The sequence below is a fragment of the Martes martes genome, assembly GCF_963455335.1.
Source record: "Martes martes genome assembly, chromosome: 2".
Lineage (NCBI taxonomy): Eukaryota > Metazoa > Chordata > Mammalia > Carnivora > Mustelidae > Martes > Martes martes.
The window spans coordinates 181,761,684-181,778,718 of NC_137889.1; the positions used below are offsets into that span (position 1 = coordinate 181,761,684).

General features: G+C 49.2%; 1 protein-coding gene across 1 annotated transcript in view; it reads left to right on the forward strand.

The window, feature by feature from the left end:
• PDGFRA (platelet derived growth factor receptor alpha) overlaps positions 1-16,650 on the forward strand; it is a gene marked incomplete at both ends in the record, with an annotated part of 30,980 nt that extends 14,330 nt beyond the window's left edge. Inside the window, 11 exons of the mRNA XM_080797178.1 lie at positions 1,891-1,995; positions 2,393-2,503; positions 2,725-2,878; positions 3,772-3,938; positions 6,242-6,357; positions 6,700-6,822; positions 7,581-7,692; positions 8,957-9,056; positions 9,179-9,284; positions 10,823-11,064; positions 16,503-16,650. Of these exons, the coding sequence (XP_080653304.1) occupies positions 1,891-1,995; positions 2,393-2,503; positions 2,725-2,878; positions 3,772-3,938; positions 6,242-6,357; positions 6,700-6,822; positions 7,581-7,692; positions 8,957-9,056; positions 9,179-9,284; positions 10,823-11,064; positions 16,503-16,650 (1,484 nt within the window). The remainder of the gene's footprint in view (positions 1-1,890; positions 1,996-2,392; positions 2,504-2,724; positions 2,879-3,771; positions 3,939-6,241; positions 6,358-6,699; positions 6,823-7,580; positions 7,693-8,956; positions 9,057-9,178; positions 9,285-10,822; positions 11,065-16,502) is intronic.
• Positions 16,651-17,035: the final 385 nt, after the last annotated feature.

Genomic DNA, 17,035 nt, shown 5'->3' on the forward strand with positions numbered 1-17,035 from the left:
CATGATCTCGGGGTCCTGGGATGGAGTCCCGCATCAGGCTCCGCCCTCAGCAGGGAGTCTGCTTGTCCCTCTGCCCTTCCCCCCTGCTCGTGCTCGCTCTCAAATAAATAAAATCTTAAAAAAAAATAAAACCATAAAAAAATAAAAATCTTTTTTTATAGCAAATTATGGTTAAAGAAAATTTTACAAGTGGAGAGGAGAATGTGAGAATGTCCTGCCAAAGATAGTCATTGAGATGGCTTCGCTTTGGGAGTGACACGAATTGATGAGATGAATTTATGTGACTGAAAAGGAACAGACAAGAATTGAATAAGGACAACCACACAGGGTATTTTAATCTAGTTCATTCTGAGGATGTATTAGATACTTCTTTAGAAATGTATATAGGATATAAAAATACAGGTACTTTTTCGAAGCAAAACATGTAAAAATAATCAAGCCAACTTATCACAAACTTCTCAGATATTTCAGTCTTGGGCTGAGACGGAGTACATGAACTGTTAGTTCAAGGAATTTCTTTCTTAAATCACATTGTGAATGAATGGAAACAGGACAAAGACAAAAAAGCAGATGAAGACGGGGGGCAGGGGGAGGGCGCGTGGGAAGCAAAGGGAAAATAAGATGAAAACAGAAAGAGGCAAACCGTAAGAGACTCTTAACTATAAGGAAAAAACTGAAGGTTTGTGGGGGGGGGTGTGGGTGGGAGGATGGGGTAATTGGGTGATGGGAATTAAGGAGGGCACTTGATATAATGAGCATTGGGTGTTACTTGCAACTGATGAATCACTAAATTCTACCTCTGAAGCTAATAAGTATATATGAACTAAATTGAATTTAAATAAAAAAAATAAAGAAATAAAGACAAATGAAAGAGCTAGAGGTTGTGTCACTGGGAATACACTAGACCCGCTTGTCTCATTCCAAAGTGCATCAAGGTTAGGTCTTCCTGAGGAGTGACTTAAACTGAAATCAAACAAGATGTCCTAGTACTTCCAGTGTCAACCACTTGTACCTGGAAATGCAGCTTTATCATCTCTCTCTCCCACCATTCACACCCCTATACCCCCACTCCCCGTCGATTTTACAGAAGGAGCCGAGGAACTTAAAGTAGTAAAATGGGGGGGAAAAGGGTGACACCCCTAACACGCTAAGAGGCATTTCTGTGTGTCTCTGCTCCTGTGTGTTCCCCTAAGGCAGCCGTACGTTTCTGGGTACAGTCTCCCACATGCATACATGCAAACACGCACTGCTGGTTGTTAGTCCCTTATGAGCCGAGTCTTCCCCCGGCTGTTTACTTATGTCGCCTCCAGTGTGGAGCTGTGACATTCGTGGTCCTTCCGACAAGCAGGCGGCAAGGACACCAGCCCGAAGTTCGCTTCTTCACGCCTCGGAATCAGCGAGGTCTCGGATGTTGAGGGATTTCCAGTGGATAAAGACTTAACTGCTGCAAAAGATGCCTCTTTGCATGTGGAGAACTGAGGGATAGAGAAGCAGGGGTTTGGGCGAGAGCCACAGGAAACGGGGGCCTCGGAGCCTACGGACTGGCCCCGGGCTGGGGCTGGGGCTGGGGCTGGGGCTGGGAGACAGAAAGCTCACACCAGGGAGGGATGTGCCTGCCTCACTCCTGCCTGAGGTTCCCTTCCTCTTGCAAATGGTATTTGATGAAAGCAACTGTACTGATTTTCTTCTGTGTGGGCTCTGTTCTGGTCTCACGTGCTCACTTGCAGGAATCGTGATGCTTACTCCATCCTGGAGGAACAGCCTCCCTCCCTGCCCCGCCTCAGCACTGGCCCCGGGCGCCTTCGGGCGTGCCTACTGCTGACGTTGGTGAATAAAACCGAGGGGATGACGCCACCTTCCACCTGTGTTAATGGTTCTGATTGCTCGCAGGTCGGATCCTGGGATCTGGTGCGTTTGGGAAAGTGGTTGAAGGAACTGCCTATGGGTTAAGCCGCTCCCAGCCTGTCATGAAAGTAGCCGTGAAGATGCTAAAACGTAAGTGCCCTTTCCTGGGATTTTTTCTTTCTTTTTTTTTTTAATCAAGGTCAGTCCAGTGAATGGCTCAAAATCACACAGCCAGTGCGTGCCACATTAAGGACCAGATCTGGGTTTTTTCCGATTCTAGGTTTTCTGTGTCTTTACGCTCTTTTTTCTTACGGGTCATTTAGATTAATCTCGTTGTCTGTATGTTGGAAAACCAGGAGCTGTTATTTTTGGTGACTTCTTTTTCCCTTGAAGACTAGGTATTACTAGAGTCCAGACCAGTTACTCTGTGTTTCTCTTTTAGACTCTCGGTAAATAAAATGCTATCCGGTCGTGGGATTGGCCGCGTTACTGGGTTTTTCTGGGAGGTAGATGGCTCGAAATGATGGGAGATTGATTTCTTCAACAGCCACAGCCAGATCCAGTGAGAAGCAAGCTCTCATGTCAGAACTGAAGATAATGACTCATCTGGGGCCGCATTTAAACATTGTGAACTTGCTGGGAGCCTGTACCAAGTCAGGTAGGCTTCCTGACCTGGGAGGCAGGCTGTAAGTCCTTACTCTCTACCTCCAAACATGCCAGCAAATATAAGTCCCCTGAACAGAGTTGCCTGACTTCCACTGAATTGTTGGAAGCTCCTCGTTTTTGAGAATCATCTCGCATCGGGGCAAACATAGCATTTCACGGCATTTCTGTTCTTCGTTTTCATGCCTATTGCTTAACTGCTTTTGGTTCCCACAGGCCCTATTTACATCATCACTGAATACTGCTTCTATGGGGATTTGGTCAACTATTTGCATAAGAACAGGGATAGCTTCCTGAGCCGCCACCCGGAGAAGCCGAAGAAGGAGCTGGACATTTTCGGATTGAACCCTGCGGATGACAGCACACGGAGGTGGGTGCAGAGTGAGGCGTTGCTGAGAGTCACAAGCCTCACTGCTGGAGACAGCCCGCGTCCCCACAGAATCTGTGTCTGCAGACCCAGCAAGACTTAGAGCCCCACTACCCGGCCCGTCATCCCCTGATGCAGCCGGGACATCCCTGCCTGCAGGTGTTTGGGACTGGGTATCATGCGGGGAGGCCTTGCTGAGAGGTTTGAATGGAAGCAAGAGTTGGAATCATTGGAATCATTCTGGAAGCTATTTGGCTGTTAAGGTGCGGTCCACTTCAGGCCTGTAAGACGTGGCTCCGGCCAGGGAGGCTGCCTGCTGGTATCTTGTGAGAAACCGCCCGAGGACCCCCAACTTTTGAGATTCTGCCCCTTACTGAGCCTGGGCCTAGAGGTCAAGCCAGTGGTAGTAACCCCACCTGCAGGAACGTACAAGGAGCTGTAAAGTTGTGTGTGGATTTCCAGTTCTGTAAGATCAGAAAGCGCAAGTTCACTTTATACTGAGTTACTCGATGGACCCCAAATGGGCACTGAATTTATTGAGGGGCAGGAAACATCTGCCCAAGCCCTGGGGTTGTATGGCCTGGGTTTGTGGCCAGTAAGTTGAAAAACGGAGCAAGAATAAAGACAGGAACACTGAGGGGAGGTGACCCAAGTATTTGTGTGATGACTGGTTCATGATCGTTTCACCCACTGGCCTGCCTCACGTGGGAGGTACATGTTGGTTTTGCTTTTGCTTGCCGCCCCTCCCCACCCCTCGCCCCCGAGCTGCCCCCGAGCTGCCGCCTTACCTACTGTAGTGCCTTGGTTACCGTTGGCCCCTGGTTATCTGCTGAAGGTCGAATGACCACTCCCGGGGAGCAGCACCCTGAACAAGGTTTCTTCTTCTGTTGTTACAGTTACGTTATTTTATCTTTTGAAAACAACGGGGACTACATGGACATGAAGCAGGCTGACACCACACAGTACGTCCCCATGCTGGAGAGGAAGGAGGTCTCTAAGTACTCGGACATCCAGAGATCGCTGTATGATCGCCCAGCCTCATACAAGAAGAAATCTGTGTTAGGTAAATGGTCACTGTCCACTCTTGGGTCTGCCGGTGGTTTATTTAATATGATCCAGATTTCCCCTGCTCTCCACAAGCTGGGTTTCTGCTGCTCTGCTTTTATGAAAGACCTGCACTGGTAACGTGTTCTCACGTGCTGAAGTTCGGAAAGGATTTTTGGGTTTTACAAAACAGTAATTGCTTCTTTGCTCATAGGAGTGCTCTATTTTCAGATAGCCGTGGAAACCTGCACTTAAAATACCCAGAGGAAGGGGTACCGGGGTGGCTTAGTTGGTTAAGCCTCTGACTCTTGATCTCGGTCCTGGTCTTGATCTCAGGGCTGTCAGTTCAAACCCCGTGTTGGGCTCCAGGCTAGGTGTGGAGTCTGCTTAAAAAAACAAAAACAAAAACAAAAAACAAACCCTAAAAAAACAGAAGCTCAGAGGAAGGTGAGCAGGCAAGGTGAGCAAAGCTGCCATCCTGTGGTCCCTAACTGCATGTCTGTGCGAGGGGTCTGTGATGTGCTTTCAGAAGTTTTATGGCCTGTGACTTGGAAAAAAAAAAAAAGAAAAAACAATTAATGCAATGTATTTTCACACTTTAAACATCATCCTCTTAAAGAATGGTTTATCCTGATATAATTAGCTTTTTTTTTTTGGGTGTTAATGTGTCTTTTTTTTTTTTTTTCTTAACGAAAATATGGCAATCACTGATTCCACCCCCCCCGCCCCGCCCCCATTGGCAAAATTGAAAGCTAGCTATCCTCTATTGATTCCTAATAACTATTTTTAAAATTTCAAGTTCTCTAAGTCTCTAGTACCTAGGAGTTCAATAGCCCTTGCTTTGAGCTGTGTTAATACCCACTTTGTGATAGACACTGGAAAGTAGACAATTGGAAGTTGTATTTTTCTGCCGAGAATGTTGAGTATTTCTATTGTTGTTGGAAGGAAGCTCTGTCTCGTCTTTCAAAACAAATGAACATGTGGCAGGATTGCATTGATTTATAAACTCCAGGGAGTCTAGCCGATGCCCATAGCAGATGGACCACCCCACTTGCGCAGGGGGGCAGGGCATAGGCCCCTCCAGGTTCCCTTCTAATCCCAGGCTTGGAGCTGGGAGGACGCTACTATTGGGTCTGATGTTGACGTGTCTTGTGATTCAGTGTTACTAGGCTTGAGCCCTCCCATTAGTCAATGCACAAAAGTGTTAAGCTGCCATGGAAATTATTTTGAAAATCACCGATAATGCTCTGAATGCTTGTAGGGTTCTTAAGTGAAAGGTACAATCTGTTAAAAAAGAATGTGCTTGTTTTGCAAAGCTCGGTGCACAGGAGTATTTTCCATTGCTGCGGTTCCAAGTTCCACTCACTTGTTTTTGCCAAGTGGGTACACTTCCAAGCCCTTTTAAAAGATGAGCCAATGGGAGCTGTCGGAACCAGTGCTTCCTCTCCCCTCCCGTGTTGTTAAAAATAGTTGACATTGCTTCCCAGGCTGGACCTGGCTCCAGATGTCAGGGGAACCTGATTCATACTCAGCCCGGACCCTGCTGGCAGGCAGACCTCTGCTTGCTGGCCTTCTCCTAGCTGGCTGGAAAAACATGAATGGCTACAGCTACTCTTCACTTGCCTGAAAATTTTTAAAAAGAAATGCGAACGGCTGGCCTAGATTACCTCCTTCCTCGAAAACCCTGGGACTCTTCCAGATGGGACTAACTGGGGAAAGTGGACAAGTTACAAAAGGAACTAAAGGCAAAGTCCTTGGCACTGACCTTTGAAGATTGTTAACCTCTGGTCTGACTGGGGCTGGATTTTATTCAGGAAATGAGCCAAATGCTGTGAAGGTGGCTTTCAAAAGAGGGGAAGAAAAAAGGGGGGGATTCCTAGAAACTACTTTTTCAGAGGGCCCTCATGTATATTCATCATGGAAGATTTTGCAAGTTGTGTGTGTGTGTGTGTGTGTGTGTGTGTGAGAGAGAGAGAGAGAGAGAGAGGTGGCTGAGGTAACTTGCTAACTAAGGCTGAAAAAAGAAATTTGGGAGGCAAACAACAAGATGTGTGAGAACCCACTAGACTGGTCCTTATGGATACATGTGTATGTAAACCAGAGAGAGATTTCTGCAGATAGATTTCTTTTTAATGGTAGAACCTTGGCGTGGCTAACATACTCACCCGTGAGGTCCGGAAACGCTATAGGAAAAAAATCTTAGATCTGTTCTCTGGACAAGCCATCGCACACTGACAAGTGGCCCAGCCCCATGGGAGCATCCCGGAGGGAGATGTTTCACTCTGCCCTCTAAGGCCAACACCCTTCATTCCTTTTCTGCAGACTCAGAAGTCAAAAACCTCCTTTCGGACGATAACTCAGAAGGCCTTACTTTGTTGGATTTGTTGAGCTTCACCTATCAAGTTGCGCGAGGAATGGAATTTTTGGCTTCGAAAAATGTGAGTGTGTTCATGGAACAGAGTTCTCTGTAGATCAGGCCACAGGCCTGAGTGAGGTGAGCGCGGAAGGTCTCCAAGAGGCTGGTGGCAATGGCCGGTTCTCTCTTCCTTTTCCCCGAAGCATAGTGGGGAGTCTGGTATCATCAGGTATCTACCCTGTTTTAGAACTTCTCCTCCTCAGGAGTGGCTGGGAGGAGAGCCTGGAGGAGGTGAGCTCTCTGTGCTGGGACACCCTCCGTGACGTGTGCCACGCAGCTCCTGGCACCACTGTAGGCGGCCAGTCATGTAGGGCTGACGTCTAGTGGCAGATGGACAGACTGTTGTTTTTCTCTTCCCATGCAGTGTGTCCACCGGGACCTGGCTGCTCGAAATGTCCTCCTGGCGCAAGGGAAAATCGTGAAGATCTGTGACTTTGGTCTGGCCAGAGACATCATGCATGATTCCAACTACGTGTCTAAAGGCAGCGTACGTGCTCCCTCCACTCACTGGGCATGCTCGTCTTTCCTCACTCGGTCTCTAAAACTAGATGTCGCTACTGGCCACTCAGGGTCCGTATTTTTAACATGGAGTCCATGAAACCCAGGAGCGGGCTCCAGGGAATCAGTATGCAGAGCGTAGGCTCTGTAGCCAGACAGCCTGGGCGTGAGTACGGGCTTGAGCACTTAGTAGCCTGGAGATTGGGGCAAGTTTCTTGCCTGTTCTGTACCCTGATTTTCCCTGTCAGTAGCAGTGACCTGATAACAGTACCTGTCTCCTGGATTGCCGTGGTGATTCAGGGACTTAAATGTCAGATGCTTAGAACTGTGCCTGGTACACAACGAGCACTTAGCGAGTGAGTGTTAGCTGCTACTGCTACGTGCCTTGTGTACATGTGTTCATTTCCAGAGAGAGCAGCTCTGACTTCTGTCGGATCTGCAAATGGCATTCAGGGCTCCTACGCTTTCAGTGAACATTCAGGGTTAATATTTTTGGGTGCTCTTTGTTGGGAGGACACAAGAGGCGACATTGACCACCTGTCCTTCATTAGATATTTATTGAGCACCTACTAGATGCCAGGCACTCTCCTGAGTGTGGGGAGCGGAGTGCTGAACAAGAAACAAAGATTTCCTGGGCAAGGTTGTAAGTGCAAGTTACTATTAGTCCAGAGAGAAGCCCTATTATTTCTGCTGCTGTGGGTCATCAGCAGGGACGCTGGGTTTAACTTCCTCCCTCTCCCCATGCAGACCTTCCTCCCCGTGAAGTGGATGGCCCCCGAGAGCATCTTCGACAATCTCTACACTACGCTGAGTGACGTCTGGTCTTACGGCATTCTGCTCTGGGAGATCTTTTCCCTTGGTACGGGCCCGACATCTCCACTCATTTGGGTGGTTTTGCAACAACACTGGAAGGGAAACACTGTTTTCCAAGCTCCAGGGTGTAAACGATGCTAATAAGATGCTTGCTGTGAGTCAAGGGTGCTGCCGCTGCTTTGAATGACCAATTGTGCCATTGGGTGGCTGGTGTATGCCCAGGTGGACTGAGCCGGGAGTCTTGGGGGACTGCACCTTCACCCCTGGGCTGTGGCCCTCCTCTCTTTGGGCTGTGCCAGAGTGACTTTGTCCCACTGGAAGTGTTCCTTAGGACACCCACTCCCCAGCTGCTTTTTCACGTGGGACTGTGGGTCAAGTAGGTTCACTGGCGGAGAGTTGCCTTTCGGTCTTCATGGTGACCGAGGCTCAGGTGAAAAGGAATATGCTGAGGGAATGGGAGTGACTAGCCTTCCTGGTCATCGCTCTGGGAGAGGAGAGAGAAGAGGGACCATCCCGTCGTTCAGTGAGTCGGTCACCAGGTCCCAAATAATACAGGTACCCCGCGCTGCCAGGCGAGGCCCCTGAGTGAGGAGGGAGGAGTGATGCATGACCCTGACCTTAGCTTCTTTGGAGAGGCAAGACCTCCACGTGGCAATAAACAGTTTCAACTTGTAATGGCAAGAAAGAAGGGGGAGCCCTGCGGTAGTTTTGGAAGGCTTTAGAGAGGAAGCTAAGCTTGATCTGATCTTGGCCGTACACAGTGAAATGTTTCCTGAACTGTAGGAAAGGATTTCCTCCCCACTTCGTCTCCTTTTTCGATCCCCGTTCTCCTTGCTCGAATGTCACTGTGGGTCATCCCAGTGGGTGGCTTCACGGAGTCTTACAGTCTATTAAAAGCAGAGAATTATCTAGATATTTTAAGCCCCAGCTTTGACTTTGGCTCTAGTTACTTGAACATTTTGGTGAAAATAATTTTTCCTTCCGTGGTTCCGAATTTTCTCTTGATTTTCTATTTTGCTTTGTGTATGTAGATCCAGTAGTCAGATACATCGAAAAACACTTTTGTGCTCTTTCTAAAGATGTAGAATTTTTGCCTCGGGTGTCTGGACTTGACCAACATTCAGTCCTAGCTACGTTTAAGATTTGCAGAAGCCTGTGAAGTCAAAGAGATGATCACACTTAGTTTCCTTGAAAGAACCAGAACTTCAAGTGGGGATCCCTAGGCGTTTTCTGTAGGTTCTGTGTCACCCTGAGAGTTTCAGCAGTGTCCCACACGCTGGCTAACCTGGGTGGTTTCCCTCGGTTTTCAGGCGGCACGCCCTACCCCGGCATGATGGTGGATTCGACTTTCTACAATAAGATCAAGAGCGGGTACCGGATGGCCAAGCCCGACCACGCCACCAGTGAAGTGTGAGCCCCCTACCTTGCTTGGGGGGCCTTGTGTCCATGCCCGGGGGGTGGGGACGGTCTGTCGGTTACAGGGGTGCCCTGACACTGCTCCGTGGGCCCACTCTGGTTGTGTGCTCCTGCAGCTATGAGATCATGGTGAAGTGCTGGCACAGTGAGCCAGAGAAGAGACCCTCCTTCTACCACCTGAGTGAGATTGTGGAGAATCTGCTGCCTGGACAGTACAAGAAGGTTGGTCTGGGCCCCTCCAAGTTGGGTGGAAAGGAACAAGCCAAGGGGAAGACGTCAGTAACTGGTGGCTCTGCGGCGAGCAGCACTGTTCAGCACTGTTTTATTTTTATTTTTTTATTTTTATTTTTATCTTATTTTTTATTTTCAAAAGATTATATGTATATATTTTTTAAAAATTTAATATTTGTTCAGTGTTCCAAGATTCGTTGTTTATACACCACACCCAGTGCTCCATGCAACACATGCCCTCCTTAATCCCCACCACCAGGCTCACCCCTCCCCCCATCCCCTACCCCTCCAAAACCCTCAGTTTGTTTTCAGCACTGTTTTGAAGGGACATTTTCAGAGGAGGAAAAAGATTGCTTGATCCGGTGGCCTGGCTTTCCTGGAGCGCTCCCCAGGCCCCTGGTAGCAGTCATGTCTGAAAACCCTCCCCTTTCTGCAGGGCTCCCCTTTCATCTTAAGTGTGCAACACCTGTAAGCACTTTATTCTCCAGATGTTTGAGACTCCGAAGCTACCGTGCCGTTAGAAGTCTCGGGGCATCCACAGCCATTCCGTCACTCATTTGAATGCACTTAAGTCCATGTGAAATTGGCTTTTACCAGCTGACTAGAAGGAACAACCTCAGCTGTTATCTGGGGCTCCAGCTGGTTTTTTTTTTGTGCAGTAGGAAGCATTGTTCAGAGGAACAAATGTAATTTCATGGAACCAAGCAGGATATGTTAATGAATGAAACAACTTTCTGCTGAGATGCTGGGAGGGAACCACAGACGCACTTGCGTTGTAAACTGCATTTCTGTGAGTCAGATGAGTCACTCTGTAGTTTTCATATTTGTTGCTGCTCCCCAAAGAGGAGCCGTGTTAGGAGGTTGCGTGCTGAACTGAGAGTTAAATACTTTTGTCTCTTGATTATTCCACCGCCCGTTACAACTCCTAGAAGTGAGGCAGTGAGGAGGCAGAAGGAAATTAGGATAGGTCCGTCAAAGGAGTTCTGTCTGGGGTACGTAGGACATGTTGGTGGGAAGGGACTAGAACTGTTTTTGAAAATGGGGTCTTTTTTGATCAAAGGTCTGTGAGTTTGGAGTTAGTTCTCTTTCTCCAGCATTTAGGCATCAGGAAGTTTTCAGGGGTGGTTCTCCCGGTGGGAGTCCTTGTCACCTCTTACTGGGACGCATCCAAGCCCTGGAGAGACACTGTAAGGGGGACTAGAAGGGTCCCTGCTAGGCCCAGAGAAGGGAGTGGGGGTGTGTTGGGGGGGGAGGGTTGGGGGACACGGTCCTAGCTACCGACTCAGAAAACGGACTCATTGTATCTTAACGTGAATGAGAGGTCTCTCGGGCAGGACGACCTTGTCCTTGGTGGCCCTTTCTTCATGGCCCACACCTGCGGACGGTTGACATCGGACTCTCAGTTGTCTAAATCCCGTATCTTTGAGGGAGCCCGGAGACACATGGTTAAGTGGGAGTTAAGTTCTGAGTGTCCTTTCTGCGGTTCGGTCGGTGGCACGTGGCTAACCGTGGGAAATGCATGTCTGCAGAGTTACGAGAAGATTCACCTGGACTTCCTGAAGAGCGACCACCCCGCCGTGGCGCGCATGCGCGTGGATGCGGACAACGCCTACATCGGCGTCACCTACAAAAACGAGGAGGACAAGCTGAAGGACTGGGAGGGCAGCCTGGACGAGCAGAGGCTGAGTGCGGACAGCGGCTACATCATCCCCCTGCCCGACATCGACCCGGTCCCTGAGGAGGAAGACCTGGGCAAGAGGAACAGACACAGGTAGGGCTTCCGGCCGAGCCCCGCCCCGCTCCCCAGGGCACCTGCCGGTGAGGCCTGCCCCCTGCTGCAGAGGCTCCAGGGGTCGGCTTCGTTTTGTAAACGCCTCCCAGACAATCCTCAGGCAGCCCTTCGGGGCTGGGAGAGGTAAGAGCGGGCAGGGACATGCTTCGGTGCAGAGTGTCTGACCTGAGTCCCTAGGTTCGAGATACTCGAAGCCTCTCTCGCTGTTTCCCACATGGGTCCTGGGACTGGGGAGAGAGCTGAGAGAGGCTAGACTGGGCTATTCCATACTGATGGTTACCAGTGGATCTTAACCCCAGCTGCAGCTGGGGAGACTTGAAAACTGATCTGCATGCTTCACCCAGACCAGCAGGTTAGAATCTCTGGGGACCTGGCCCAGGTGCCTCCTGGCTGATTTCTTCCTTCTTTTAAACTTTGTATCATGGAAGATTTCTGACCTGCTCCATTCAAGGCGACTAGTGAACTGTCAGTTCTCTCACTCAGCTTGAGCATCTATGATCTCATGGCCAGACTGCACGAAGAGCTGTATCTCTTCTTCCTGGATTGTCTTGAAGGAAATCCCAGACATCCTTCATTTCCTCCATAAATACTCCATTATGGTGCCTCTAAAAGAAACAGGCTCTTATTTTTTTTTTAAGATTTTATTTATTTGACAGACAGAGATCACAAGCAGGCAGAGAGGCAGGCAGAGAGAGAGGGGAGCAGACTCCCCGCTGAGCAAAGAGCCCAATGAGGGACTCAATCCCAGGATCCTGGGACCATGACCCGAGCCGAAGGCAGAGGCTTCAGCCCACTGAGCCATCCAGGCGCCCGAAACAGGCTCTATTTTAAAAAACAGCTGGAGTTACTAAGTTATTAAAAAGAACTGCAGTACCATTATCTTGCTCTCCCACCCGTTGACGACAAATCGTTACGAGGACCACATGTGTTCAAATTTCCCCGATTCTCTCATAAATACGGTTTTGCATTTGTTTCATTCTGAGAACCAAGTAAGAGGGACACATGCTATTTAGTTGCTATGTTTCTATGCCTTTGTCCTGCCCCTTTTTACCCCCTTGCATGGTATTTGTGAAGAAACTGGAGCATCTGCCTGTAACGTTCCCACATTCCAAATGTCGCTGAGTGCATCCTGTAGTGTGTCTTACCACATGCTTTGTCTCTTGTATTTGCTGTCAACTGGTAGTCTAGAGCCTTGATCTGGCTCAGGTTAGAGTTTGGGCAAGCATGCTTCAAAGCTGCTGGTGTGTACGGCCATTGGGAACTACGTACTGTCCAGCTGTTTCCCCTTCTGTGACATTAACAGCCACCGGCGATCATCACCTGGATCCATTGATTTATTAACAAGGTGATGCTAACACCCAGCTAGCACTAAAGCCATTAGTTTACACAGTCCCAGATAGGGAACCGCGTCCCAGGTCCTCATGGTCTTTGCATAGCCCTTGAACAGAGGCAGGAGAAAGTGATCATAGTGGTCCTTGGTTCCAGGTCCGAGTTTCGTATGAGCCTCTCCCCCCCCTCCCCCCAATTCAGGAGACTCTTGTCCCTTCTTCCTCAGTCATTTGGTTTGCTACGTACAGTTACTTAGGCAGAGGCACGTGGCATCCTTAGTTTGGAGCATTGTGATTTTGGCATCCTTTGCTGTTGGTACGAATCAGGTAATTTAAGAAGTATAGTTGGGTTCTTTTGTTTTTGAAGGGTGCTATGAGAATAGGAGGGGTTGGGCAGAGTGCCCTGATTTACCTTTGCTGAGGACAATTTCAAAAATAACGGTCGTATTGTTCTAGCAAAGTGTTTCTCTGAGCTTTGGGTTATCTGTGGTAGCACTTGACCCTGGATCTGCCATCCATTTTGGTTATTTTGTATGTCAGGGACTCTGAATGATGTTTCAGTTACAAAAAGGTTTTGCTTCGAAGTGGGGTTAGGAAGTTGTATTGATAGATAACATAAGCAAATTGCCCAGAACTTTTCTGGGGGTACATGAGACTGCGCTGCAGAATTTGACATCTATTACATGGAGAGACTAATTTAGAACTTTTTTGCAAGGGTGATAATGTTTGATTTTCAAATTGTACAAAGTATGTCCCAGATGACTACCCCAGGTCATCAACAGGTGGGCTGAGCATGGGGAGCGTCTTGGTCAGCTTGGACTGCTGTTACACACTATCATAGTTTGGGGGGCTTAAACAATAGGCATCTGTTTTCTCACGGTTCTGGAGGCTGGAAGTCCAAGATCAAGGTGTTGGCAGGTTTGGTTTTTCCTGAAGCCTCTCTCCTTGGCTTGCAGATGGCTGTTGTCTTCATGTGTCCTCACGTGGTCTTTTTTTTTGTGTGCGCTTTGTGGGTGTCTCTTCCTCTTACAAGACCCCACTCCATTTGGGTGAGGGCTCCACTTTAATGACCTCATTTAACTTTCATTACCTCCTAAAAGGCCCTATCTCCAAATAAAATCACAATGGGGATTAGGGCTTCAACATGTAAATTTGGGGGGTGGAGTATACAGTTCGTCCGTCATGGGGGTAGGGATGCCAGAGTTGGGATGTTCTGGGTCTAGGAAGGCGTAGTGGTCCTGTGGAATCCTCTCCTTGGGCTCAGGAGGCTTGGCCTTGGGAGGGGAGTAGGCATGAGAAAGACTGGGCCTTGGTTGCTGTGGAGGGTGTTGAGGTGCTCGTCGGTAAGAAGGGAATCAGAAGTAAGCCCAGTCATCAGATCTAGGTCTGCCATGAAGCCTGGCATACAGAGGATGATCTGGCTGCATGAACCCTGAAGTTAGGTTCCTCCCTCGCCACACCCCTGCCTTCTGTCTGTAAGATGCAGCAGCAGAGAGGAGCAGGCTAAGCCCAGGAGCATCAGTGCACCGTGGGGTGACTCCACTGTGGGACTCAGCCGTCGAGTCCCCCAAGGAGGGGCCATTAGTCCAAATCACAGTATCCAAAGAAGTCTCATAAAGGCAGGTCCTAGTTGGGTTGGGGTCCGTATCCAATGGTTGACTCAGGCCTCCGGCTACTGGCGGGGGCTCCAGGAAGCAGATCTGTCTGGCCTCCCAGGGAGAAGGGTTGTCAGGACGACGGGATTATCAAGTCCAGCCCAGTGGACTGGGGTTCGACAGGAGGCTCCCGGACCAGGGTATCAGTTGGGGGTGGGGTGGTGTACAAACTTGGAACAGGGACAAAGGAAGGGCCCAGTCTGTGGGGTTGTGAAAGGAAACCTCAGTTTGGGGACCCCGCAGGCTCTAAGAGCTCTCTGGGCTGCAGTGGTCTCGGGGTGGAGGGCAGCAGACTGTTGCCCGTGGGCCCCTACCGGCCAGGCTCAGTTCTCTGCTTGGAAACAGAACTGACCTGGAGAGGAGGGGAGTGAGGCAGAGTTGTCAAGCCTGGTCCTCATGGAAGAAAACAGCCGGCAGGGTTGAGAGCCACTGCAGGTGTGTGTGTGTGTGTGTGTGTGTGTGTGTGTGTGTGTGTGTGTGTGTGCGCGCGTGCGTGCCTTCCTCCTGTGGCTGGCCAGCCCATAGTGAGGCTTACATGACGTGTCCAGCATGCTGCTGGAGCCTCACAGGGAGAGCGGACGGGCCCGCCTGTCAGCACATAACCTGTGGGGGGTGGGGTGGGGCAAAAAGACACATGTAGACCTGTTGCAATCCCAGGCAAGAGAATGATAAGGCAGTAGGGGTTCAGAGACGGGAAGACAGACAGGAAACCATGACAGGCTGGAGACTAAGGAGCATTATTTTTCTAAAACTCTTTGTGACCAATTGTAAATGTCCAGAAAAATTGAGAGATTACATCTATCACTCAGCTTTAGTGGTTGTTAACATTTGGTTTCTCTTAAGTATTTTATTTTATGTATATATTTATATACATAATATTTATATTATGTGTATATGTATGTATTTTATGTATATATCTAATATATAATAATATATACTACATATCATATGTGATGTGTATGTACCACATACACGTATACACCTATACTTTTCTTCTCTTGCTAAAGCATTAGAAACTCCAATCAGCTCCCTAAGAATAAGGATACTCTCAGGGCTCCTGGGTGGCTCATTGGGTTAAGCATGTGCCTTCAGCTCAGGTCATGATCCCAGGGTTCTGGGATTGAGCCCCATGTCCGGCTCCCTGCTCAGTGGGGAGCCTGCTTCTCCCTCTGTGCCCCTGTCCCACCCACCCTCACGCTCATACATACATGCACTCTGTCAAATAGATAACTAAAGTCTTTAAAAAAAAATAAGGATACTGTCCTATAAAATCATAATATCATGATCACATGTAAGAAAATTAAGAACTATTTCTTGATACCTTCTCTTTTTTTTTTTTAAAGATTTTATTGATTTATTTGACAGAGACACAGTGAGAGAGGGAACACAGCAGGGGGCGGGGAGTGGGAGAAGGAGAAGCAGGTTTCCCTCCGAGCAGGGAGCTCAGTATGGGGCTGGATCCCAGAACCCTGGGATCATGACCCGAGCCAAAGGCAGACACCTGACGACAGCCACCCAGGCACCCCCCCATGATATCTTCTACTATTCAGGGCCTTTTCAGGTAGGAGTTCGAGTAATAACAATAATAATAGCTAATATTTTTTGAGACTTAGTATGTTCTAGGTACTTTTCTCAGTGCTTTATGGTTATTACTTTATTTATTCACCCTGACAACAGGAATATCATCAGGTACTGTTGTGACCCCTTCTATAGGCCAGGGAACAAACTCAGGGGGTTAAGTGACTGGTGGGACTCCCACAGCTGCTGTGTGGTGGACGATTCCAGACCTACAGCTTTCCAACTCTAGAACTAGAATGGTCCTTTTCAGCCTCTGCTCTAGAGGGTAAAGAACCTTCACCAGGCCTTCCAGACTAGGGCTCGGGGGTGGGGTGGGGGTGGTGGTGGTGGGGTGGCGGGGGGTGTAAAGAGGAAAGGGAGGAAGGCATTCCCAGGGCATGGGCTCAGATCCTGAGAACACTGTTTGGACACTGGGGAAATTTCAGGGACAGCAAGTGACTGGCCCGGCTATAGTTTGCAGCTGATTTCTTCCCTCTGTGCATTTCCTTCCCTCATTGTCTTCTGATCAGGCACTGCTTACTCTCTTTTCCACTAGGACTGAGTAGGGAGTGTAGAAATGGTCACAGCTTGTTAGTAGCTCTGCTGGAAGATTTGACAGGAGAGGAGGAGGGCCGACGTGTGGAGATGACCTGGGGATCTCGGTTTTGCCCCCCGGGGCCCACTGCGGCGTGATGGGTGATGAGTAGCTGCCTGGCTTAGCGGCAGAATCTTGCCAGATCGGATGGCCCAAGGTTGAAAGCCAAAAGATCCTGCAGGAAGAGCTCCTTTGCCTTTGGGGGACCACCCTAGCCACCCAACCCCAGTCTCATAGGACTGCATGTGGGCTTAACCTTTTCCCATCCTCTCCCTCGTCCAGCTCGCAGACCTCCGAAGAGAGTGCTATCGAGACAGGTTCCAGCAGCTCTACCTTCATCAAGAGAGAGGACGAAACCATCGAGGACATCGACATGATGGATGACATTGGCATAGACTCCTCAGACCTGGTAGAGGACAGCTTCCTGTGACTGGGAGATTTCGGCGGGGACCTTCCACGCCTGGAGCCACTTTGGATCCCTTTAAGAAAACCACTTTATTGCAATGCAGACGTTTGGGAGGAGGACTTGGATGAGGCGTCAAGAGGGGTTCCCAGCCGAGGGCCTCAGGGAGCCTGCTCACGACAGCTGGATGGGAGATTTCGAGATGAACTTGGACGGCCTTGCCTCTTGGCCGTGATTCCGTAGCATCTCAGCGGCGTGTGAAGTCTGGAGATGGATGGACAAGGAAGCGATAGGCCATGGAAGGCGAACTCCGTGTTTCAAGGGCATTTGGTGAGATTTCCAACAGACGCAGCGACTTCGATTGTGAGAAAACTCCAGCATTGTAATTATGTAAATAGATCTAACGGAGGAT